Source organism: Aedes aegypti, chromosome 3 (assembly GCF_002204515.2).
Source record: "Aedes aegypti strain LVP_AGWG chromosome 3, AaegL5.0 Primary Assembly, whole genome shotgun sequence".
Taxonomy (NCBI): domain Eukaryota; kingdom Metazoa; phylum Arthropoda; class Insecta; order Diptera; family Culicidae; genus Aedes; species Aedes aegypti.
Window position 1 is genome coordinate 255,333,038 of NC_035109.1, and position 27,921 is coordinate 255,360,958.

The 27,921-nt window shown below is 41.4% G+C and overlaps 1 protein-coding gene across 2 annotated transcripts; it reads right to left on the reverse strand.

The window, feature by feature from the left end:
• LOC5569534 (calumenin) lies at positions 1-27,747 on the reverse strand. 2 transcript variants are annotated; one of them, XM_001652793.2, is made up of 4 exons: positions 27,534-27,747; positions 1,947-2,191; positions 1,304-1,822; positions 1-1,241 (listed from the first exon to the last, which is right to left on the reverse strand). In XM_001652793.2, exons 2-4 carry the CDS (start codon positions 2,171-2,173, stop codon positions 1,016-1,018), a joined length of 972 nt encoding a protein of 323 aa, XP_001652843.1. In that variant the 5' UTR covers positions 2,174-2,191; positions 27,534-27,747; the 3' UTR covers positions 1-1,015. The 2 variants fall into 2 exon arrangements, with proteins under 2 accessions (XP_001652843.1, XP_021705470.1); XM_021849778.1 differs by lacking the exon at positions 27,534-27,747 and adding an exon at positions 15,866-16,038.
• Positions 27,748-27,921: the final 174 nt, after the last annotated feature.

The following is a 27,921-nucleotide window of genomic DNA, read 5'->3' on the forward strand; positions in this document are numbered from 1 at the left end:
TAGCTAGTCAATATCAAAATATCAGTCCTCCTTCAATTTTTGCTACTCACGATCAGTGACAGCGGTAGCTGTCACTTCCATACGTCATCGTCGCAGGCTCCAGTTGATTGGCATCGCAGATTTTCTAAAGGGCGCGTGCTGTCCAATAGGGGCAGCTAACACTGAGTTTTATCTCTTTGAAATGGCAAGCTGAAAAATCATCATTGTTGCCAAAACGAATGACGGGCTATTTAGCCTTAAGTGTCTTGTACTAGACTCGACCTCTAGTACACGACACTTAAGACGACCTTTCAGATGAGGTCGAAATACGCGTATCTGTCAAAGAATATAAGCTGCAGTGGATTTGAATGGTATAGTACTAAATTCGAAACCAAACCAAACAGCAAGCCTCTCTGCCATAAAAATTACCGGCCCTCTACATCTTTCCCGCATGAAATGGCGTAGACGCAGTGGTATATACAGTCTACTGTGGGAGCCAGTTTAATGCATCATCAATTCCTTCCCTTCCCCCTCATTGATCTGCATTCTGACGTGGCAGGCGCCATTGTTGCCTAAAAATTGAAGATCACCAGTACTTATACACTGAGGGTGTCTGTTAGTGCCAAGCAGTCATCTGGTTGGTTCCTTGTGTAAGTGCAGCTGATCTGGCGATACTGGAGTAGCAACCAAGGGCGGCCAATCAAGCTCAAGCTTTTCTTAGATAACCCGATCGATAATAGTTCAAAACAGTAGATTATAAAATTAGTTACCATTTATTCCATGCAATACTAAGCTGTGAAATTATAATATCTATAAACATCATGAGATTGAAACCAATTCGGCTACCTCTTTTCGCTAACACACTTACAAACAATATCTTAGAAATGGGTTACTTTGTTCGAGATTAACAGACTTCCGCAAATGGAAGTCCGAGTATTTACATTAACTAAAAGGTATACCCAAAATATTGTATGTCACTTAAGTTTCTGAATCCGGTTTGTATTCGGCAACAAAAGATTAACCTATTGTTAGTTGTTTAGAATTCATCATGGCGTGTCAAAGCCTCTCCAAAATCGGTTGCTTGCGATCCAACAAAAAGATCGTATTTTTCAATGATTTCCTCTTTGGTAAGCTTTTCGTCAGCATCGGAGTCGGCTTCATAGATCAAATGGCGCGCCTCTGCTTCTGCGTGATCGAAATCGGCAGGTATGATCCAATCCTTGACTTCCTGATTATTCATGAAGCCGTCCTTATCTTTGTCACTACAAATGGAATTTTCTAGTTGTAAAAAGTTTTCACATTTAAACATTCAAATTGAACTTACCGGAAGTTGTTGAACGTTTCACGCTCGTGCTTTACCCATTCTGGTTCATCTTCGTTGTCTTCCGATCCACGATACATATCTCCAATATATTCTTCCACGGATACCTTTCCATCGTGATCCTTATCGATATCCTCAATTGTTTCTTGGACAACAATGTCCCTCATGTAAGGACTTTCTTCAGGATGCAAGAAGTCAGTAAACTCCTCTCTAGTTAAGGAATCGTCTCCATCTCGATCGGCTACGCTCCACCGTCTGCGATCTCTAGTTAGCATGGATTTGTACGAAAAATGTTCATCGCCTTGTTCAAGATCCTTGGGATCCATTTCGTCGAGAAATCCGTACACATTCTTGCGGTAAGTATCCCAGTGGATTTGGTCACTACCGTTCACATTGTGCTGTTTCCACTGGCGATTAACATCATCATCAATGTACCGTCGTTGTGTATACTGGATCCAAGCTTTTAGTTCTGCTAAATTAACAAAACTATCTTTATCAGTGTCAATCTTATCCACTATAATTCTGTAAAACAAAAGGAGAACATTTCAACTGACAATGTGCTAATCTAAATTGCATCAGCGACATCCGCTGTGCCCGCCGTCTATTCGCGCAACCTAATTTGTTAAACCAGAAAGCTAAATCTTACCCCAGTCTTCGTCGACTCTCTTCCGGTTCTAGCTGATCGAACGTTTTCGCATCTTCTCCGAGAAATGCCTCGTGATCGTACTGTTTGTTGTGTTCATCATTTTGAAAGTGTTGCACCCGATTGATGACCTCATGATCTAGCACACGTTTCTCTTCGGGCTTCGGTATCGCCGATACGGCACAGTTGAATAGGAGACAAATAGTCGACACTAGCAGTAACAGGAACATGTTTTCGGAAGATTGGAGCTGAAATTGATCATGGATTAGCAACATACGGTCAAGTAATAAACTGATAGAAAAATAATAGTATGGCTAACTATACAATCGTTGTTATTTTTACAATGCCATAACGTATTTATCATTAAGTCAAAAACGGTAGCTTATATCGAAAAGTTGTAGCGCCAACCACGAATTATTATTATGTGATAAAGTAACCGTAGTAATCTAAAACCCAGTGTTTGCTACTTTCAGCAAACCTGAAATGGCAAACTCGCATACCATGCCTCGTGCATGATTATTCGTTCGATAACACAGCGCAACAAAAATGACATTTTTGCGTGTCTCAAGGATCAAATTATGTGTCTCTAGTAGATTTTGGGTTGCTGAATCTGATGCCGTTCTCAGAAATTTCCCAGCACGTCACAATATTTAGCTACAGGTCGTCAAAGTTGTATAAAACATTGGTTTTGTTGGTGTTTACCTAAAATTTGAAGCATATTTTATCAATCTTTTTTGTGATCTTATCCGCCAAGCATGCAAAAGAAGACTTAAACTTTCATTATAGTTATATTTTGATTGAAATTTCACGATTAAATTTAGATTAAACCGTTCTTTTTCAACATGCTTGCAGTCTCCATACAAAATTCTTCGTTTCTCTTATATGGCAAAATACAATATTTTTCTAAGCCATCAAAAAATAACTGTTCCGCTTCAAAAATATTATAAGCTTTGATGATAAGTATTGTTATACACATAAAGTTTGAATTCTGTGACAAATTAAGCAAATAAATTGCCTTACAAGCTGGCAAACTTGCATGCAAGTTGGCTGAAATAGTCAATTTTTGCATTTTCAACAACCAATATCTCAAAAACTAGACGTGCTATGATGTTTCTGTAAACGGCAATGGATTCAGCAACCCTTAATTAAGTAAATAGAGGTATTTTGATGCTGGAGACAAAAACGTGTTCCACAGTGTAATAATGCAATACATAGTTGATACTCTTACATCCATTGATAAGTCAATTCCCAGGGAATAATTGTTGCCATTCAAACAAAGCGTAACAAAGGGTCTTCCGCTAATTGTAAGCAATGATAGGGAGCCGGATCCTATTCTTGGCACTTTTGATTCACTTAAGCAATGGGTTTTTTTTTTTCAAGCTACAGAGCTCATATTTGGCCACATTATGCGTCGTACTAAAGTGCTTCTTATTGCAGAGTTTCAGAAAATTTGGTCGAAGAAACCCCCACATACCAAAGTGAACCATGGAAGTGCCCAAGTGGTTCTGCACCATACTAATGCTTATCACATCATCTGTGGCAGCTTTTGATTTGATTTTGATTTGAGTGGCTCCAGTCTGATGAAATACTTAAGAAAAACAGCTTTTGGCTTACTACAGGCAATCACTCACGAGTCGATGAATTGGCTCGATCAGATGAGATATCTCGATATATGACCATTACTACATCTACTTTGGGTTGGTATATGGCTGGGCATGGCGTACCGTTGGTACCTCGTGTACCTGCAGGAATAAAATAGACCCCTTTGTGTGGTCCTTAACCTCTTGCCCAGCAACTCCTATCCCTACTTCCTCGTGGTACTGGCCGGGGTACGAGTAATCTTAGGGAAGATCTGGTAACCAACCCCGGTGGGAACTTTGGTCTATGCTGACAGGGAAGGGGGGGTGGGGTTTGCTTAGCTTTAGCTTCAGCAAACCTGGAGTGTCTGTACTCCATGATAGGAGCGGCTCACAACAGCGTCTGTTCCCCATGTCAGGGGCGGCTGATCATCGTCCGAGTGCCAGAGAAGGACTCTAAGCTAAACTGCGCACTATGTGAAGGACGTGCTTCGGCATCGTAGCGTTTCAAGAAGTGTGTTGGAAGGGATCAATGGTGCGAACGTTTAGAGGTAATCATACCATCTAACAGAGCTGCGGTAACACACACGAGCTGGGAACAGCTTTTATAGTGATGGGTGATATGCAGAGGCGCGTGATCGGGTGGTGACCGATCAATGAACGAATGTGCTAGTTGAGGCTCAAAGGCCGGTTCTTCAACTTCAGCATAATAAATGTGCACAGCCCTCACTCTGAAAGCACTGATGATGACAAAGATTCTTTTTACGCGCAGCTCGAACGCGAGTACGACAGCTGCCCAAACCATGGCATCAAAATCATCATAGGAGATCTAAACGCTCAGGTTGACCAGGATGAAGAGTTCAGACCGACGATTGGAAAGTTCAGCGTACACTGGCTGACGAACGAAAACGGCTTACGACTAATTGATTTCACCGCCTCCAAGAATATGGCCATCCGTAGCACCTACTTCCAGCACAGCCTTCCATACCGATTCACCTGGAGATCACCACAGCAGACAGAATCACAAATCGACCACGTTCTAATTGATTGACGGCACTTCTCCGACATTATTGACATAAGGACTTATCGTGGCGCTAACATCGACTCTGACCACTATCTGGTGATGGTTAAACTGCGCCCAAAACTCTCCGTCGCTAACAACGTACGTTACCGAAGGTCGCCCCGGTACGACCTAGAGCGGCTCAAGCAACCGGATGTCGCAGCGGCATACGCGCAGCACCTCGAGGCTGCATTACCAGAAGAGGGCGAGCTGGATGGAGCCCCTCTTAAGGACTGCTGGAGAACAGTGAAGGCAGCCATCAACAATGCAGTTGAGAGCAACGTCGGGTACGTGGGACGGAGTCGACGGAACGATTGGTTCGACGAGGATTTTAGACCAGTTCTGGGAATGGTAATAGTAGTAGGCTTGAATTTTCGCGAAAATCACGTGGCTCTCCCAGTACAATAGTTCAAAAGCGTGAATCTCATCAAGTAGCCTATGTTGAGAGCACGAATTTTGTAAACTTTAGTGTCATTGAAGGCTCTAAATGCGAAAAATTCAGCGGGAAATAGAACATTTTTCTACAGTAATTTTGGGTTGCCCTTAGCAACGGGTGTTTTGCAATTGTCAAAGCTTTTTGCCTACAGCAGCGATGGGCGTGAGTTTCACTGGCTTCGCTGACTTTGATTGGCTTTGTTTGGCTACTGTAGAGTGAATTTCAGATTTTTTCCCAACCCTGATGCAGACAGATTCTGGAGGAGCAAAACGCAGCGCTGGCGGTCATGCTACAGCAAGGGATCCGGCAGAACGTGGAGTATTATAGACGGAAACGGCAACAGCAGACCCGCCTCTTTCGGGAGAAAAATGCTGCCTGGAGGAGACGGAGTGTATCTACACAGCTGTGCTGGTCTCAAGAAACACGCAAGTTCTATCAGAAGGTCAACGCATCCCGCAACGGCTTCGTGCATTTTGACGGACGAGCGTGAGGTGAACGAAAGGTGTAAGCAGCACTTCGATGAACATCTTTTTTTTTTCTTTTTTTTCCTTCTAAGCAATGGGGGGATAATCTGCTCAACAGACTCCGGACCGAGGTCCGGGAATGTGGGGTTGGGGACCATTTACTACGTACAAGCAGTAAACAGGACTACACCCCCGACCCACTAAACCATTTCCATTGCCGCCAAACCCTTCGTCTCTCCGGGACCACAAAAGCAATGCCTTCGCTTCGGAGAGGGGCTATTGCACATCGCATCCTCCAGGTTAGCTGCGTAGCCATGCAGCAACGAACATCGATGACACGCTTATGGGGGTCCACCAAGGTAGCATGCTGGCGCATTGCCAGCTTCCCGGGTGGTCCTCACCTCCCGTTGTCCGCTGAAGGCGGGCAGGGTCGACCACTAAGCCCGCGCCCAGCTGCACCGCAGGTATCAAGAACTGATACGGCGGGCTTCGCAATTTGACCTACTGAAGGCTCAGGCCCTATCAGCTAGCACCAGCTGGGATTGCTGACGAAGGGGCCTCCACCTGCCCCAAACAACCAGAGGCTCGTATCCACCCAGTAGGCCGGCGCCACGACAGCAGCGCTACCAGGATGTTCTCCCCGCGGCCACTTAATCGCTGTAAGGGTCGATTTCGACCGTAGGGCACCGGTATGACCTACGTAGCCGACTGCGAACCCTTGGACCACCTGTTGATTAGCGTCTGCACTAGTCACTCCTCGAGTCCACACGCCACCTCCTTTGGAGTTCCGAGACGATGTGGGTGATAGCCGATGGCATTCCAGCGAAACTCGTCTGCACACATCCTCTGGACCAAATTGTCCGGAGTCGTGTCCCGACCGCATGTGGCAAACATGCGGTCACGCATTGTGCGGAAACGTGGGCACACGAACAAAACGTGTTCCGCCGTTTCCTCTAAACCTGCACAAACTGGACATTCGGGAGAACCCGCATGACCGAAACGGTGTGGATACTGTCTAAAGCATCCATGACCCGAAAGGACCTGTGTTAGGTGGAATGTTAGTTCCCCATGGCGCCTATTGACCCAGATATCTAACCTCGGAATCAACCTGTGAGTCCACACTCCCTTGGTGGAACTGTCCCACGCACGCTGCCATTTGACCATGGAGGTCGTTCTGGCAGTCCTGCGTATGCCTCTGGTGCCGCGCCTTTCGAAGCACTCTATGTCTTCCATGATAAGGATACCAATAGGCATCATACCGGTGATGACACAAAGTGCATCGTGTGACACGGTACGGTACGCGCTCGCAACCCTCAGGCACATTAGCCTATAAGTACTCTCTAGCTTGCTACGGTAGCTATCGGTACTCAAAGCCGTGCCCCAAGCCGGGCCACCATACCTCAGTATGGACGAGGCAACACTGGCCAGAAGCTTACGCTTGCTGGCGTACACCGCAGAGCTATTGGACATCATCCGGGACAGTGCCACAATAGCTGTGGAGGCTCTCTTGCAGGCATAATCGACATGGCTACCGAAGGTAAGCTTGTCGTCGATCATCACCCCCAAGTGTTTGACGGAGCGCTTCGAAATGATTGTGCAGTCGCCTACACTGATCACCGCTTGCTGCACCGACTTTCGGTTGTTGACAATAACAGCCTCAGTTTTGTGGTGAGCCAATTCCAGTTTCCTGGAGCTCATCCACTCCTCCACAATTGCGATCGAGTGGGCTGCAGTCAATTCCACTTCTTCGATCGATTCACCGTAGACCTCCAGCGTAATATCGTCGGCAAAGCCAACGATGACCACACCCGCCGGGAATTTTAATCTCAACACCTCGTCGTACATGACATTCCATAACACCGGACCCAGGATGGAACCTTGCGGGACTCCTGAGGTTATGTGAAAGCACTTCCGACCCACCTCTGTGTCATAGACTAATACCCGATTCTGGAAGTAACTTCCGAGAATCTTGTACAGGTACTCGGGTATCCCCAGACGCAGGAGCGCATCAGCAATAGCCGCCCAACTGGCACTATTAAATGCATTCCTTACATCCAGAGTCACTACTGCGCAGTAGCGAATACCCCTCCTCTTACGCTGGAGGAGCGGTTTTCTTAACCATCAGAATAGCGTCTACAGTGTACCTCCCTTTCCGGAAGCCGAACTGGTTGCCTGAGAGACCATTTACACCCTCGGTGTACCTCGACAGTCTATTGAGGATGATCTTCTCGAGCACTTTCCCCACCGTGTCAATCAAGCATATTGGTCTATACGCCGACGGGACACCGGGTGGTTTCCCCGCCTTTGGCAATAGTACCAGGCTCTGCCTCTTCCACGCATCTGGAAATACTCCCTCGTCCAGGCATATCTGCATAGCAGATCTGAACATACCGGGAGCCTCCAAGATTGCGACTTTGAGGGCCAGGTTTGGAACTCCGTCCGGACCTGGTGCCTTCCCCATGCTTAGGGATTTTGCAATCCCTACAAGTTCCTCATCAGTTACTCTATCCTCATCGCCAGCCCCAATCCCCGGCTGTCCTACAAAAGGAGGCCATGGGCTAGGGTTGTGGCGCGGGAAGAGCCCCTCGATGATCCCCTCCAGCATCTGTGGAGATTGCTCCGTAGGAGCAATTGCACCTCTTGTCTTCGCCATTACGATCTTGTAGGCATCACCCCACGGGTTCGCGTTGGCACTCTGACAGAGTCCCTCGAAGCAGGCCTTTTTGCTTGCCCTTATCTCAGACTTCAGCGCGACTTTGGCAGCGGTGAACACCGCCCGTCGTTCTTCACGCTCCTGCTCGGTACGTGCTCGCTGCATCCGTCTCCTGGCCCGTAGGCAGGCACGGCGCAGGTTCGCAATAGCTTGAGTCCACCAGTATGTCGGTGGTCTCTCATTCCTAGGGTGGACTTTTCTAGGCATGGTCGCATCGCATGCACGCGTAAGCACCGCTACCAGTTCGTCCCCGCTTAGGCCGAGTAGGTTACGCTCACGGCGGAGCGCCTCCCTAAGTACTTCATCATTGAAGTACGATGTCTTCCACCTACGAGGGCTTGGCCTTGACCTAGCCGCTTCCTCAACCCGCTGCCTGCTGTTGTTGTAGTCGATACTGTAGCGAACCGCCAGGTGGTCGCTGTGAGTGTAGGCATCGTCTACCCTCCAGTTCGAACTACTCGTTAGGCCAGGACTACAAAAAGTAACGTCGATAATCGACTCCGCTCCGTTACGGCTGAAGGTACTTTTGGTACCAACATTAGCCAGATCGACATCTATCACGGCCAGTGCCTCTAGCAGGATTTGACCTCGCTGGTTCGTGTTACGGCTTCCCCATTCCACGGCCCAGGCATTGAAGTCACCCGCTATTACAACTGGCCTTCGCCCTGTCAGCGCGGTCGTCATACAGTCCAGCATCTGCGTGAACCGCTCGGTCGACCAACTCGGAGGCGCGTAGCAGCTACAGAAGAGGACCCCGTTTACCTTGGCGATCACGAAGCCCTCGTAGGTAGTAGACACCAACTGCTGGACAGGGTATTTACCCGTTGTCCATATCGCCGCCATTTTTCCGGATCCATCCACGACCCAGTTGCCGTTGCCGGCGGGTACTCGGTATGGGTCCGATATGATGGCGATGTCCGTCCCCCACTCAGCAACTGACTGGTACAGCAGTTGCTGAGCTGCGTCACAGTGGTTCAGGTTCAGCTGCGTTACCTGCACTGTGACTTTTCGTTGATGGCTCGTTTGAAGGTCGGGCACCTTGAGCCTCCCGTTGGGTGATTGTTGTTCACGGACTTGCCGGAACAAATCAAGTACTTGGGAGGGTTCTTGCAGCCTAGTGCCTTATGACCTTCCTCACCACAACGCCTGCACAACTTGGTCCTATCAGGGCCTTTATAGCCCCAGGACTTGTGTCCAGGTTCCCTGCACCTAAAGCAGATCACTGGTTGTTCATGTATGTTCAGTGAACATACTGACCAACCAACCTTGATCTTACCTACCTTAGCGGACTTATTTGCGTCTGACACAGGTAGGTGTACTAAGGCCACCTGAGTACCTGCCGGATCTTTCCGTAGCTGAACGGCGATGGTGGGCACCTGCACTTCGCACTGTTGCCGCAGTGCCGTGACGAGCTCTTCTGCGTTGGTGATCTCGTCAAGGTTCATCACCTTCAGAGTCACTGACTGCGTCAGAGCCCTCACTTCAACACCAGCGCCAAGGACCTCTTCCGCCAAACTTTTGTAGGCGGCGCCCTTGCGCTCCTTGTCGCGCTTAAGCTCGAGGATCATTTCACCTGTACGAGTGCGTCTGACACTGCGTATGTCGGCTCCTAGATCCGCAAGCTTCGCGTCACTGCGCATCGCCTTCAGGACTTCCGAGTACTTGGACTCTTCCGTCTTGATGATGATCGCATCACCCTTTTCGCGCTTGGCACCTACCCTCCTACCTTTCTTAGGTCTGGTGTCCCTGCGCTCCTGGTTCTCCTGTTTCTTCTTCTTCTTCTTCCTCACTACGGTTGTCCAGGAGGCGTCCCCCCCCTGCTCCGCCCACCCCTGTGGTGATGGAGGACCTCTCAAAGGTCGCAACCCCCTGTTCCCATCACTCCGTGAGGGGCCGGCCTTTTCGGGCCCACCCTTCTCGGCTTTCCGGGACGCCTGGCTGGGGTCCGATTTTCCGGCACTTCTGCCGGTTTTCGGGGTTAGTATACGCCTGACCTTACGAGCGCCGCCGGGTAGCTCCTCCCCTGACGGCTGCCTCGCGCGCTTCTGCGATTGCTTGTTGTAAGCATTCGCTTCCACGCTTTTGGGGCTGCCCGCGAAAACGAAGGGTTCCGTCTTCGTTTCGATGAACATCTGAATGGCGCTGAAAGCACAGGCAATGAAGGTCGGGACAACAGAGAAAATGCCTTCGTCGGTACTGCAGAGGATGGAAACCAACCAGCCCCCACTTTGAGGGAGGATAAAGATGCCATTCACCAGTTCAAGAACAATAAAGCTGCTGGTAAGGATGGTATCGGTGCTGAACTCATAAAGATGGGCCCGAAGAGGCTGGCCATTTGTTTGTACCGGCTGATAGGCACAATCTGGGAAACAGAACAGCTACCGCAGGAGTGGAAGGAAGGGGTAATATGCCCCTTCTACAAGAAAGGCGACAAGTTAGATTGTGAGAACTTCCGAGCAATCACCATTCTAAATGCGACCTACAAAATATTATCCCAGATCATCTTCCGTCGTCTGTCACCTATAGAAAGCAAGTTCGTTGGGATTCATCAAGCCGGCTTCGTTTACGGCCGATCGATGACGGATCGGATCTTTACTGTATGGCAAATCCTCCAAAAATGTCGTGTATACCAGGTCCCAACGCATCACCTTTTCATCGATTTCAAGGCGGTATACGGCATGGTATCGACCGCGTAGAGCTATGGAAAATCATGGACGAGAACAGCTTTCCCGGGAAGCTCACGAGACTGATAAGAGCGACAAGGTGTGCAAAATTGTGTGAAGGTTTCAGGCGAACATTCCAGTTCGTTTGGATTCCGCCGGGGACTTCGACAAGGTGATGGACTTTCGTGCCTGTTGTTCAATATTGCGCTAGAAGGTGTTATTCGGAGAGCCGGGCTCAACAGCCGGAGTACGATTCTTACGAGATCCAGTCAATTTGTTTGCTTCGCAGATGATATGGACATTGTTGGCCGAACATTTGAAAATGTGGCAGACCTGTACACCCGCCTGAAACGCGAGGTAGCAAAAGTTTGACTGGTGGTGAATGCGACCAAGACAAAGTACATGCTAGCTGGTGGGGCCCAGCGCGACAGGGCTCGCCTAGGTAGTAGTGTTACGATAGACGGGGATACGTTCGAGGGGGTCGACGAGTTCGTCTACCTTGGATCCTTGCTGACGGCTGACAATAACGTTAGCCGTGAAATACGGAGGCGCATCATCAGTGGAAGTCGGGCCTACTATGGCTTCCACAAGAAGCTACGGTCAAAAAAGATTCAAACCCGCACCAAATGTACCATGTACAAAACGCTCGTAAGGCCGGTAGTCCGTACCTCTGACAAGTGGATGATGCTCGAGGAGGACCTGTAAGCACTTGGAGTTTTCGCGGGTGCTTAGGACGATCTCGCCCAACTCTTCGGCGAACCCAGTATCCAAAAGGTGGCCAAAGCTGGAAGAATACGATGGGCAGGGCAGTTTACAAGAATGCCGGACAGCAACTCTGCAAAGATGGTGTTCGCTTCGGATTCGGTTGATACAAGAAGGCGTTGAGCGCAGCGAGCTAAGTGGGCGGATCAAGTGCGTATCGATTTGGCGAGCGTGGGGCAGAACCGAGGATGGAGAGATGCGGCCACGAACCGAGTATTGTGACGTGAAATTGTTGATTCAGTGTTATCTGTTTAGCTGTTAACTAAATAAATGAAATGAAAAACTGGTATAAGGGTTTAAGCTTCCCCTTGAAAAAAGAGTAATTCATGAATAACTTAGTTATTTCAAAAGATATCGTGATAACAGTCTTATATTTTGACTGTTATCACGATATCTTTAGAAATAACTAAAATGACTAAAAACTTCGTGAATACATTAAAAATGTAAAAACCTCAGAAAAAAGGTTAGGATAAATATATGATGTTTATGGGTCATTCGCGTACAACGGCATGTATGTATTAGGTTTCACGTAAAGATCACCTATTTTTTAAAAATATTATATTTCATTTGACTTTTTTTAGAATATAAGCTCGTAAATGTCAGATGCATGTGCACTATTACAGAACCTTTTAAATTTCCATGTGCCACTTTGAAGAAAAATCGTGGTTTGAACTTCCGTATGCGGCAGTAGGGCGGTTAAAAATAAAAATCCAATTTTCCATATCTTTATTACCATCCTTCACATTAAAAACAGTATTCTGTGATATTTTCTGATTTTTCTGTGATGATTTAAAGATGACGATGCAGGTTTATATGAAAATTAATATGGCCAAATTTTGAAGAATGGTCCACACACTTTAGTACTTCAATGTAAGTACAAACTTATCATCTCATGTTGAAAACTCATTCTTCAAACCATAACAAAGAATGTTTCTGAAGTGAACAATTCAATCCGACGGACGGGAGAAAAGATATTCTTGGATTTGTTTGCGTTTATTTAGCTCCATATGAGATTAGAGCACTGGCTTCTAAAAATTCACTGTTTTTTTTATTTTTTTTTTTTATTAGACCTTTTAACCGTTTTACGGTCATTCAGGTCCGATTAGTTTTTATTGAAAAACTCAAATTTATTACAAAAATTAAATATTCATATTCTTCTTTTACTGTTTTCAATTTGCGTTTTCAACCATTCCATCCATCGGGATACATCGGCCAGGTTAGGTTCAATATCGCTGTCGTCGTCCGCATCTGTTGGACTCTCTTGACTCTCTTCTCTTCTGACTATTGTTGACGTACTGGCAGTTTGATCATTGTTGGCATTGTTGGTCTCCACAGTTATATCTTTCTTCTTCCGAGGCGGGGAGTTTAAAGGTGTACCAGTCGTGTGTTTAACAGAACGTTTTGGCTTCTTCTGCTCTGCATGCTTCGAATGTTCATTAGGCTTTGATTTAGTTTTTTCGTTTGGCTCATCACTGATTAAATTAGCTTCAAAAGAATTGGTTTCTTCAGCAACATCCTTCATTAAGATTTAAAGAATGAGTTTTAACTACGAGATGATGAGTTTGTACTCACATTATAGCACTAACGTTTGAAACATTTTTCAAAACTTTTTCGCAGTAATTTCCGTACAAACCTACATCGTTTTTGGGTCACATTTAGACCACCGATAAAGCTCAAAATTTCACAGAATACTAGTTTTATGGTAAGGATTGTAATAAAAATATGATGAGTTTGGATTTTCAAACATTTTCAAATTTTGAACAGCCCTAATGCTGCAGCTTGAGCACCACTGCAAAGATCTTCTTTAATAAAAAAAAAACTTCTCCGAACATGAGCATGAGCATGAGCATAGATGACCGTACAATTCGTAGTTGCTACTCCGTAATTGACTAGAACAATCGGAGTTGCACAAGGAATTAATGAATGGGGCTTGGGATTAGCTTACCATTCTTCAATGTGCACAAATCGAGAGCTCAAATATTATAAGTCAATAACGGCGCCACCCACGTCCTTACGGTCATCGGGGAAGGGAAGGAATATTAGTTAGACAACCGTTGTTACTAGATACCGAGTATACCTCTGCATCTCTACAGTTGCCATGGAAAGGATATTGGGTTAGTGGGATAAGGTAAAGATCTGGTAGTCACCAATGGTTGGTGATGCGATCCATGATATAATCACGCCTAATCGGTATCGCGAAATAATTCGATTATCGCATTGCACTGTGTTTTATTTTCTCGATTTCATGCGCTTTTTGAATAGCGCCCAAACCGTTGATTTTAGCGATATAGTTTGTTCGGAGAAGTTTCTTGGTTTATTGAAGCGCAACTTTTGACGAAAAAAGTTTTGTGATCAATCCGCCTAGCAGTGAGAGAGAAAAACTGTTTTTTCAAAACATTTAGATAGACATATGGTGTCTTCGGCAAAGTTGTAGAATTGGCAATTTGAAACAACTTTGTCGAAGGCACGATTTTTCTATCTCTTATACTTTTTGAGATATATGCCGTTGTATGTGAATGGCCCCTAAAAACCATATTGTTTATTATAACTTTTTTCCAAGATTTTTAACATTTTTTGTGTTTTCTACAAAGTTGTTTGTCATGAAAAAACCCGTGATTTTGCTGAACATATCATCACCCTATGTTTTGAAATAACAAAGTCATTCATGAATTACTCTTTTTTCAAGGGGTAGTTTAGACCTCTATAACTGGCTTTGGCGCAAAATGGCGCAGACAACTCTTACAAATCATGAAAGTACCATATCTCCCCTTTCGGCAGTTGATAAAAACTTTTGTCTATAAGCGTCTTTGCATGGGTTTTTACTATCAAACAAATATGCCTTATTTAAACGAACTCGACTGATAATTCGTTTTCCTTAAGAGATAGAGAGGTGCGATGTTCAGCAAAAACACGCGTTTTAAGATGTTTAACAACTTTGTAGAAGACATGAAAAATGTTAAAAATCTTGTAAAAGATCTTCTCCGAACAAACTATATCGCTAAAATCAACGGTTTGGGCGCTATTCAAAAAGCGCATGAAATCGAGGAAATAAAACACAGTGCATTGTACGCCGAATAAGTGTTAATCACTCGCCAAGCAGGAGCAAGCGACGCGATCAATAGATCAAACACTACTAACGATCCGCGAAAAGTTCATTTCACTACGCGCGACATGTTTGATCCTGCCCTCATCGCTGGCCCCCGCAGGAGCAAGCGTCAAGGTCGAAGGATCAAACACAACTCAATAAAAAAAACTTCTCCGAACAAACTATAAAAATGTAAAAACCAAAATCCAAGCTAAAATCAAAGTTTTGGACGCTAAATATTCAAAAATTGCACAAAATCAACTAAATTAAACACAGTGGCTGTGGTACGTATTCAACAGCCATACGGTAATAAAACTTCGATCATTTGACGAGAAATAGTATGCTGATAAATTTTACATAACCAGAAAGATTTAGAATACTCTCTCAAGAAAATTTGTATTTGTTCATGTTTTGAGCTTTTCTTAATAACAAAATATATGAAAAAACAATTTTGAAGCAAAATTTGTTCTACGCAAAATCTATGGGAAGAACTTCCCCAATGACATATTAACAGTCCAAATCAAGATTTGCACAAGAGAGCCACGTCATGTGTCACATACTTTGTGTACGAATGTCTTACACAGTGTTTTAAACTAATAAATCGCAGTTTTTGATATACTCTATTTAAAAAAAAAAACCTATTAATAGGAACAATGACACTTCGAGTCACATAATGACAGCTCATCCATAAAATTTGGCCGAGTTGATCCAAAAGCAATATCCATATTAATTACAAACGCGTTTTGAAAATATTTCCAGGCTACCAAAAAGTTTAGAAACTTGGATTCTGGTTTTAACGTAACATAAATATATATTCAAAAAAAAAATAGATAGACCTCAATAACCCAAATGTATAAGTAGAACAACATTTGGAAAGTAAATACCGTGCTGCATCGGATTACTGGACACTTCGAAAGCCGGACAGACTTGTTAACGATAATTTTAAACCACAAATTTTTCGTTTTGTATCCATAATTATGACGTCTTTAGCAATCTTTATTCACATAAGTGGCGATATAATATTTTTTGGGTAAACTAAGGCCGGTGCCTGGAGTTCGAAACGTCAAAGCAATTTTTATCAACACGGCATTCTACTCGGAATTTAACTCACTCAAATCACTAAAAAAAATCATTATTTTGATCATTACAACACTCAACAAACCTCGAGGAAATTTATCCAATTCAGTCTTCAGCCAAACACTCCAGCGGAAATCTTGCCACGTTGCACGATCCACGTCAGCAAATCAACCGTCGCATGTGATTCACACTTTTGCTTATTTTAACTATACGCATCTCAAGTTACGAACCGTTCGACGTGCAGACTAGAACTAACCAGAATCACTGGAAATGTGTACACACATTTGGCGAGCATCATCAGGAGGAAAAACTGAACATACGAACCAATATATGTATTATACATTGTATATGCCTCCTCCTTCGCATTTCAGTCGTTTGCTCTAAATGTGAATGGCATGCATTTGTGGTGTGTATATGTTACTATTAGGAGATTTTCAACTCCATCCGACCACAGGCCGTTCTCCGTGACGATGACAAACGCCAGCGATAAGGAAGCATATTCCAGCATCATCCTACATTCTGACTTACTATAAACGCACATCTGTATTAGGGCGTCTGTACCAGTGATAGAGGCAGTAGTAACGGGTTAAGGAATAAAAATAAAACGGAAGCTCGTTATTCATATCGGAATATGTTATATGAAAGATTTTCTAATCTATTTCACGCAAAAATAATCTTAGAATAATAAAATTGTTAAACTTTGAAAACAATAACACTACTTGTAGTTGAGAATTGAGATCCTCTACCTAGCTACCTGCTCCAGTAATAATGGTATTTGCTAACTTATGTTCCTATAATAGTGGTTTACATTGATTTCCCTTTAAGACCCACAATTATAGGTTCGGACCACTATAGCCAGTGCAAAGAAACAAAAACGTTCAAATTTTATTTGTTATTACTATTTCCTAATTAGATATCAATATTTTCATTGACACTTTCTTTTTATTTTGACAAGGGCCATGCTATAGAAAGAACACAAAAATAAAAACTACTTCAAATACGGCAAATTACAACTATTGCTGCAGACACTATCACTTGATCAGCAACCCTATAAAGTAATGTAATAGTATGCCACCGCGTGCCGAGGAGGTTATTGATGGATAAGATCGGCCGGTTAAGTAGCATATGCAATAATATTTAGCAGTTTTTACATCCCGCTCACTATGGGGCATATGGAAATCTCATGTTTTCTGTGTACCGCACACCATACCAACAGTTTATGACATTTGTATGTACATAGAGTATCTTAATACCATAGAAGATCAATGGGTTATATACTTGGTCTGATTTGCTACTCACCGCATAGTAACGCACATGCGAAAAGCATCTAACGAATTATTTCTCAAAATTGGGAATTATTTTTGAAAAAATATTTGGTTCCGGTTGTACGTGATGATAATTACTATCACGCCTACCAAATTTTTTGTTTTCGATTAATGCTTTCATTTACGAGAAATTTGAAGTTAGATGCCTTTCCCCATACAAAATGAAACGAAAAAACGTCTGCTGATAAACTGTGAACAAGAGCAAAGCAGGGAATCCATTGTTGGGATTTATATTAAAAAAAAAATACATTTTCGATAACGAAATAAGGCTACTTTCGATAGAAATACAACATCGGACCGATAAAATGCACCAAAGCCGTTTTCCCTTACAAAATGGTCAACTTCAGAGAGCTATATCTCCGCCGTTTATCAACCGATTTTTTTCATTTTTTCTGTGACGAACTACAAATTTCCTCAATTTTCGAAAATTATTTTAAAAGTTATGTGAAAACTATTGATTCAAAAATTACAGGTAGGCTGAATTTTGACATCAAAAATGCACCAAGACAAAAAGTGATGTAGCAGAAAAACTACGCGTCGTAGCATCTTGGTGTCTTTGGCACATTTGCTCATTGCGTGATAAGGACCAAATGCGCTGAAGACACCGAAAGGGTACGACGCATAGTTTTCTGATGCATTACTTTTCGTCTTGATGCATTTTTTTTATGTCAAAATTCAACCTATCTGTAACTTTTAAACCAATAGTTTTCACTTTATTAATAGTTATCAAAAATTGAGGTAATTTGTAGTTCGTCACAGAAAAAAAATAGAAAAATCGGTTGAGAAATGGCGGAAATATAGCTCTCTGAAGTTGACTATTTTGTATGGGAAAACGGCTTTGGTGCATTTTATATGTCCGATACTGTATACTACGAACGTTTATTTTTTATTCCACATGAAAAATATATAGCAAAATCAAAATCTTAGAATCATAGAACCATAGAACATTCTTGAATAATCTGGTTTTTGGATCGCGCATAAGGTAAAAATTGTGCTTTATAGGAACCGTCTCCAAGTTTGATTTCGTCATGTAGTAAGTATCTCTTTGAGATTGCCGTGCAAAATATTCTTTCACACTCAAATAAAATTTACTAACGTTTTGTTTGACAATACACTACACTTTTGTCAAAAATGTGTACAACATACTTATATTTAATCTCAACTATCTAAAACATATGAGTTCATTTTACATAAGGGGAAAACATTTTTTTTTTGTTTTTTTTTTATTAGTGTCATTCCAAACATTACATTCATTTCTTATATCTAGGTGTTCTGTGTGATTAGACAACACTATCATCCTAATTTGGTAAAACAAATTTAAGATTTTATTAACATTTTGTTAACAACATATTACATTTCATTTGCCGTAGCAGTTCAGATTTTTTTACCTGCGTATAAGAGAAAAAAACACGTTTTCAATTTAGTCTCCTAACTTAACCTAAACATATAACGCATTAATCGTGGCAATAAAAGATTGTAACGATTTTTGCCTGAAATTATCAATTATTTTATTTGACATTTGTTCTAATGTTTCAATATTGGATATTTTAGGTACTATAGCAGGGAGGAAGCTTCAGAATCTTTTTAAAAAAAATATTTTGAATTCTTTGCAGAGCTCTCTTCCTGATATTACAACAGCTTGTCCATATTGGTACAACATACAACATGGCTGGCCTGAAAATTTGTTTGAATATCAAAAGCTTGTTCTTAAGACAAAGTTATAACTTAAGACAAAGGGGATAACGACATTTTACATATTTGTTACATTTGGCTTTAATGCCTTCAATGTGATTTTTTAAAGTTAAATTCTTATCTAGCATGAGCCCTGGATACTTAACTTCATCTGACCAATTTATTGGAACCCCTCTCATCGTGACAACATGTCTACTTGAAGGTTTCAAATAACGAGCTTTTGGTTTATGTGGGAATATTATTAGTTGAGTTTTGGAAGCATTATGAGAAATCTTCCATTTTGCAAGTATGAATAAAAAATATCCAAACTTTTTGCAATCGACTACAGATGACATGCAGACTTCGTCCTTTGGCGGAGAGGCCTGTGTCATCCGCAAACAAGGATTTTTGACATCCCTGAGGTAACTCAAGTAAGTCAGATGTGAAACCCAACTGGGACAAAGCCTGCTTCTCAGCAGTGTTGGAAAAGATCGCATCACGAAGCAGCTCACGAGTGTAAACCAACGCATTACAAACATCACAGACTCGCGAACTGGCTAGGTGTGAGTAAGTCCGCACCCGCCTGCTCGGGAAAACATGTCAAAAGAAGTAGCAACAAGCTCGGGAGCTTTTACTCGCGAGTAACCGAGCAAGTTGTGATTTATTATGGTTCTGACAGACAAATTAATAGCATAACCATCAAGTCAACAGTAAACTACTAGTTTGTAGTCAAAAACCCTTAGAAACCATGAATCTTGGAGGGGAAGCAGCTTTTTTTCCCAAATACACAATTTGACTCTGAACAGCTCCGAACAGGTTCGCGAATCACTTTTAGCTTCGGTTACTCGGGAGCACGACGGATGCGAGTAAACCAGCGCTCTGACGCTCGGGAGCGTTTGGTTTTGTTTTTGTTCCAGTTCAGCAAAAATGTTCGCCATTTTCCATCACTGCTTCTCAGATTAGTGTTCTTATGAGCACTTCCACAGTTATTAACTGAGAGCTATCTGTGCCGATTGACCATTTTTGCATGTGTATATCGTGTGGCAGGTACGAAGATGCTCTATGCCCTGGGAATCGAGAAAATTTCCTTTACGAAAAGATCCTCGACCAGCGGGATTCGAACCCACGACCCTCAGCATGGTCATGCTGAATAGCTGTTTACCGCTACGGCTATCTGGGCCCCTGTATAATATTGATCCCAAAATGCTGCCTTGTGAAACACCGGCTCTTACAGGAAGTTTTTCAGATCTGGAGTTCTGATAATTAACCTGAAGTGTACGATTTGAAAGATAACTTTGAATTATTCTAACAATGTATGTTGGAAAATTGCAGTTTTTAAATTTCACGATCAAACCTTCATGACAAACACTGTCGAATGCTTTTGACGTTGGATAACGTCTTACGGCAACATACTGGGGTACAATTTCGAAAAACGAAAATCGCTCGCGTCACGAAAAGTGGTTAGATTTTAACTGTTAATAACTTACTAACGCCCGGATAGATTTCCAAGATTCTTGCACCAATCGATTGGAAATGTTTCTACAAATCTACTCCAATATTGAAAACTATTGATTTTCATGACTAAACTATTGAAAAATTAGGAAATATCGAGGTATGTCTTATTTTGCATAGAAAAGCACAATTTTTCTTGCTGTTATAAGGTTTTGACGTTTTGAAGTTTACATGTACACGCCGACATACGTGTCAAATATGCAAATTGAAATTGAAACTACGAAAAGAAACCACGTGCTCCGATGGGGATCGAACATTTCTTCTTTTTCTTCTTCTTGGCATGACGTCCTCACTGGGACAGAGCCTGCTTTTTAGCTGACGAAGAGCACTTCCAAAGTTATTAACTAAGAGCTTTCTTTGCCTAAATTGCCATTTTTCGCATTCGTATGTCGTGTGGCAGGTACAGTGATACTCTATGCCCAGGGAAGTCAAGGAAGTTTCCATTACGAAAAGATCCTGGACCGACCGGGAATCGAACCCAGACATCTTCAGCATGACTTTGCTTTGTAGCCGCGGATTCTAACCACTCGGCTAAGGAAAGCCCAACGAACCCACGACTAGATGGGCACAGATATCATTGAGCGATATTTTATACACTTTCGTCAGCCAGCCTAACTTCAATCAGCCACGTGCGCACCAGCAACCGGAGATGGACCCTATCGGAATAAATTTTACATGCTCGTCGCTGCTGCTGTTTATTCCCAAGCTAAAAGCTGCGGGTTCCGTGAAATCGCTCATCATGACCATGGGCATCCTGCTAGCCCATCGAATTCGTGAAGAACGCGTCCAGAAACCTTGATAATTGCCGTCGGAGTGAGCAAACTAACGAAAACAAGGATGGTCACGGAAACTAGGAAGCACAAAATTACCGATGGCATTTTAATTTAATCGTCTTCGGTAATCTTTTGGTGTGTTTCTGTCTAACAATGAAATGAAAACACAGTTCGATCGACGGTGACTACCCCCAACTGTCCTTTTCAGGACGATAATTTCATTTTGAAAGAGTTATGAGAATTATCCACTGCGAAGAGCGACACTACTGATGATTGGATGTGATTGATTCAAATTTTGGTCAGTCATTTGCATGCAATCACTAATCATGGCTAAATAATGCTTTTCGAGAATCACTGTGCCAAGAAATAAAATTTTCATTGTGCTTACCGCCTGCACCCGAGTGACAGGAACCTAGGTAGAATTTTGTTTGCAATTTCTCTCTGTTAGAAGACTAATTAACCGAAATAATGAAAGATAAGTAAATAAATTAATTAATCAATTAATAGTAATAGATTAAATGTCTCTAGTTGTAACACTTTTACGTCGAATGCATTGTTATGACCCTTTTTTTTTTTTTTTTTTGTTGGGTATATTATCACTGCGACCACTGATAGATCTTTTGTGATACACAACCCTTTTTAATGTACCTTGTCAAAGTGATAAATTACTATAAAAGTAATTATCAGCGCATGACTTAGGTATTATCCCAATTAGGTATAATGTGACGTATGAAACGCACAACCTTACCGGGAGGCAAAGACCATATTTCAAAGGGCTGTATATCTCCCTTGTCAAAAAACTTTACTCTTCTTTGAAAAAGAGCATCACAACTACATAATAAATGTTCAGAGGTTTCACAACTCTCTTGACAAAAACGACAAATATCATCTTCAACCTTTCCCATTAGTCTCAGGTGATATTTGGCTGAACAATGCCCTGTAATCAGTCCTGTGTATGTGCACAGGTCTTTTTTAGACAAAAATAATAACTTTTGTGTATTCGAAGCATGCGGCGTTATGAACTGTTTTGACTGTCGAGCCACAGCAGTTTTATTCCAGTTTGTAATCACCATCGACTGTTTCCAATTCCTTAGTTCCATTTTTATGGAGCATGTTGAAACTCCACAAAATGGCTCTGGACCTAGAAATTTTTCGGTTGATCCAATCCTGGCTAATTCATCAGCCTTTTCATTGCCATCGATTCCACAATGTCCAGGAACCCAGTAAAGATTTACCGTATTATTAATACAAAGTTGTTGGAGCAAGAGGAAGCATTCCCATACAAGTTTTGACGTGCACGTATACGATTTCAAAGCAGACAAAGCTGCCTGACTATCAGAGAATATACATATGTTAGAATGTTTATATTTCCTTTTTAAGCAAATAGAAGCACATTCCAAAATCGCTTGTATTTCTGCCTGGAAGACGGTTGGCCATCTACCCATTGAAACTGAAAGGTTAACACCAGGACCTGTTACACCAGCTCCTACTTGACCATTTTGTTTTGAACCATCGGTATAAAAAATGATAGATCCTGATCGAATTTGTGGTCCTCCCATGGTCCAAACAGTACGATCTGATTCTACCACATTGAACATACGGTTGAAATTGAACTGTATTTCCATCCAGTATGTGTTGACTGTAACTAATGGATTAATTTTGATATCATTTAAGATGCTTAAATGTCCTTTGATGTCACCACTAAGAAGAGGTTTCCATTGTTGAAATCGAAGAGCACTTTTTTCGGCTTCTAATTGAATGAACTGATGTAGTGGAAGAAGATTTAAAATCGCATCTAAAGCTTTTGTGGGTGCGCTGCGCATGGCACCTGTAGTACACATTGTTGCTAGTCTTTGAAGTTTCGCTAACTTCTGTATGGCGCATTTTTCCTTAGTTTTGGTCCACCACACTAAAGAAGCATATGTTATTCTGGGTCTAATGATGGTCGTATATATCCAGTGAATCATGATCGGCCTCAGACCCCATTTATTACCAAAAGTACGTTTACTTAACCATAGCGCATTTGTTGCTTTATCTATGATTTGTTTCAGGTGTGAATTCCAGTTTAATTTACAATCTAAAATAATTCCTAGGTACTTAACTTCTGTAGAAAGTGTCATTAAAGTTCCTTTCATATGAAGTCCAGAAATTATTAATTTTCTTCTTTTGGTAAATGGAATAATATGCGTTTTTTGAGGATTTATGTCTAATCCTTCTGTAATACACCATTGAATCGTGTAGTCTAAGGCTCGCTGCATTCTGTTGGTGATGACGGAATCGTATTTACCTCGGACTATTATAACAATATCATCAGCAAATCCTATTATTTCGAATCCTTGTAATTCTAGGTTTGTCAGTAGTTCATCTACCACTAACGACCACAGAAGAAGCGATAATACGCCTCCTTGTGGACACCCCTTTACAGCTTTTACGGATATAGATACGCTACCGAGGTCGGCTGTTATTTCGCGTTTTGATAACATTTCACTAATCCATTTTACGATGCATATGTCAAAACCATGTTTTAACATTGCCCTCGCCATGGATTTATGTGATGCATTATCAAAAGCTCCTTCTATATCAAGAAAAGTTGCAAGCAAAACTTCCTTTGTTATGACCCTGAAAAGGGCCGTTTTATTTGAAATTGTGCTGCAATTCAATTTAAGCGCGTTCTCCACGGATACGACGAGCCAGCTGGATGCCCTTCGGTATGATGCTGACATATCCTCAACCAAACCGACCAGTTAGGCCTCTCGCTTCCTGCAGGACCATGACGTCGGAGCTCTGGAATCGCAGATTTGCCACGACGAAGCAGAAGAAGTTCTTCATGGTGCGAAACTTCTTCGAGTATCAAAAGGAGATCATGCCAATCATCGTGACTGGCAACTTCATGGAGAAGTACCTCAACCTCAAACTGGCCTCGGAATCCACTAAAGCAACCAATCTTAGAAGATCATGCGTGGAGCAAGAGTTACCGCTCATGGTTCTTCTTCTATCGACCGATTCTATCGGTGTTGAAGTGTTAACCGAACCAACCAAATAACACACAATGTCCATAATAGGTCAGAATTGACATGCAACAAATAGTATGAAAATTGAGGTTTTTATCAGTAGAAATCTTTCATGAGTTCGTGACTGTCTCAAACCAGGAAATAGAAGAAGCTAACGTTATCCAACGTCAATTTGGCGGTTGTATCTGGGAAACAACCTCTTACTTTTTTTTCTATGTCTAGAAGAGCAAGACCAGTAGAATAGGCTTTAGATTTGTTGGAACGGATCAAATTTGTTACACGTAAAAGTTGATGAGTGGTCGAATGTCCATGGCGGAATCCATTCGGATTCATTGGCAAAAAATAAATTTTCGTTGATGTGGGCCATCATTCTGTTCAAAATGACCTTTTCAAAAAGTTTGTTGAAGGAGGAAAGTAAACTGATTGGACGATAGCTTGAAGCTTCTGCAGGATTTTTATCTGGTTTTAAAATTGGTACAACCTTAGCATTTTTCCATTTGTCAGGAATATATGCTAATTGAAAACATTTGTTGAATATATCAACTAAGAATGATAAGCTACTTTCTGTAAGTTTCTTGATGAGGATGTAGAAAATTCATCGCCAGGAGCTTTCATATTTTTGATTTTTTTTTAATGACAGTTCTCACTTCTTCCAAATCAGTCTCACAGGAATTTTCGAAAACGTTCTCTTAATTGAGAATATTTTCAAAGTCCTGAGTATCTAGATTTACAATTCGACTAGTAAATCCTAAATTAAAATTGTGCGCGCTTTCAAACTGCATAGCAAGTTTTTTTTAGCTTTTTCGCAATTATTTAGTAATAATTTGTTTTCCTCTTTCAATGCCGGTATTGGCTTCTGAGGTTTTTACATAATTTTAGATAACTTCCAAAAGGGCTTAGAGCCAGGGTCCAATTTAGAAATTTTATTTTCAAAATTTTTGTTTCTTAATTGTGCAAAACGTTTCTTGATTTCTTTCTGCAAGTCCTGCCATATAATCTTCATAGCAGCATCGCGAGTGCGTTGAAATTGCCTTCTCCTCACGTTTTTAAGACTGATCAAGAGTTTAAGATCATCGTCTATAATCACGGATTCAAATTTTACTTCACATTTTAGATTTGCAATGCTCCTGGCTTCAACAATGGAATTTGTGAAATTTTCAAGAGCATTGTCAATATCAAGTCAAATTCAAGTAAGAAAATTAAACAGCTCATCCTCGAGATCTTTACCATTCAAAGAACTAGCATTCTAATTTCAAATATTTAAATGATTATTTATTGGATCCATTACAAAACGTAATCCAATAACAATTTGATTAGTAAATTTTACAACGACTTGGACTGCTTCAGTCATAGTGGTGGCTTTGAACATTGCATCACTCATTAGATTCAATTGTTCAGTTAGAAAATTAAAATCAGAGGCAGAGATATCACTTGAAGTGGGTACATTATCTGATGATTTCCCGTTATAATTTTCGGTAGACGAAAAGGCGGAGTTATAGTTATAGATAATAGATATTATAGAGTTATAGGTGTTACCAAGGCGAGTCCAATTCTTGGAGCATCAAAATAAACCTAAGTTTCAACGACCAATCAATTATTTTTCAATCGAATTCACTTTAAATTTACATGATCATGTAATATTCCGCCATTTCTAGTTGAAAATTGAATGTATATTCATTTAAATTTACACGATGCTGTAACAACACACGATTTTGATTTATTTTTACAGTAGACTTCAGTTTACATCACATTGAAAATTTTTTTTTTTTTCTGTGTGCTTCGTCGTGGTATCCGGGAAAATGTGTCTCTACATCGAATGTGATGGATTTTACTACTTACTTTACTAGTAAAAACCATCACATTGCTCTACATCTACCAGTAGTGCCCGACAATTCATTATACATAATGATCTCGGTAGCGCAGATATCACCAAAATCATCTGACAAGCCCAGCTATACATCATAACAGATGCAAATATTAATGCAACCTGCAGGGAATCAACGGTGTTTGTCGTAAATATTGAGTTTTTTTGTGTTAAATAAACATTTTATTTCTATGAAAATAAAGTAAAATTTAAAAATCATGTGGGGTGTAGTATTGACAAACATCCATAAACTTCTAGTTCTAAACAAGGATTTGATCATGGTATCAACCTGAAAGTTTGTAAGGATGCTTAAAATATATCCCGAGCCCGATTTCATCTTCTAAACTCGTACCAATTAGCTCATACGGTTGAAATAATTAAATTTCTGCTAGGTATCAGGGATTTTCTTAGGAAATTTGCTTACATTTAATTACAGAATTTTGCAAGCCTATTCGGATTCAGGGAGCTCATATTCATTATGCAGAGTCGTTTCAAAAATAACAATAATCGCATTGACAAGTCATCAATTTCACCCCGAAATGGGATTCCCCGATTTTTTATTATGAGATGATTTTTAGCACTAAAAACACATTTGTTAGAAAATTTTGGCACATGAGCCAAAGAGGCTGACCGTCGTACCGTAAGGACGCCATTCACCGCTCATTTAACAGCATTTCAACACATTAAATTCTGTCATACATCGAATTTTCGATATTTTTCGCAACTTTTTGCGCTTGACACAAGATAAAACATTTGTTTTTGTAGGAAAGAAGTTAAAATGTGAACAACGTAATAATAATAATAATAATAATAATGGTACCAAATAACATGTATGCCCTAAACTTATATTTCATAAATAGTATATAATATTAAATCATATGAATTTCATTCTGTTACAATCCATCCTGGCATACTAATACATGTAGATGACTTTTATTGTAAAATTTTGTTTAGATTTTTCAAAATAATTCAATGAGCGGTGAATGCAGCATGAGCGGTGAATGGCGTCCATACGGTACTTGTTTTCCTGCATTCAGTTGTTTGGCACTTTCAACATTATTGAAAACAGTTAAGAAAAACCACGAAAAATTATCAATTTCAACCGAAATTACGGTACATGTAAACCTCAAAACGTCAAAACTTTATAACAGCAAGACAAAAAGTGCTTTTCTATGAATAATAAGACATGCCTCGATATTTACCCATTTATCAATAGTTTAGTCATGAAAATCAATAGTTAGTCGTAGAAAGATTTCCAGTTGGTGCAAAAATCTCGAAAATCTACCCGTGCGTTAGTATGTTATTAACAGTCAAAATCTAACCACTTTTCGTGACGCGAGCGATTTTTCGTTTTTCGAAATTTGTACCCCAGTATGTTGCCGTAAGACGTTATCCAACGTCAAAAATATACAATATTATTTGTAACACTTTAAACGCATCTCCTATTATGTGAGTAGAACGGCAGAACTAGCCAATAGTATTAAAATTCACATAAATACAGCATCAAAAAATCTTTCCATTTCATGAATATGTACACAAATAAATTTTGAATAGTGACAAATAAGTACCTAGACTGTAAGACCGGAAAACTACATACCTTAAATGCTGAATTGATTGGCTGGTTAGAGCATTTATTTCACTTGTGATATTATGGAAGCATAACTCGCTACTCATTCAACGACTTTATACTTGCAACAATTGTTGAAATTTATCGAAAAAACATTATATTCAAATTTCAAGATACATATTCTCCTTACTGACTCGCGTACAAAACTTCTGTGTTGGCTATCTCATGTCAAATGCAGAACCGCTTATTTTTGTTCACCCTCGTTTCGACACTGTCATCGGTATTCGTCTTCTATCCATTTTCAACGTCACACAGTGGCGCGTCTTCACACAAAAGGGCAAGAAAAACTATTGGACGTACGAAAGTATGAATCATTTCTCGCATCATGTATGATCTCGCTTTAAATGCCATTGGTAAC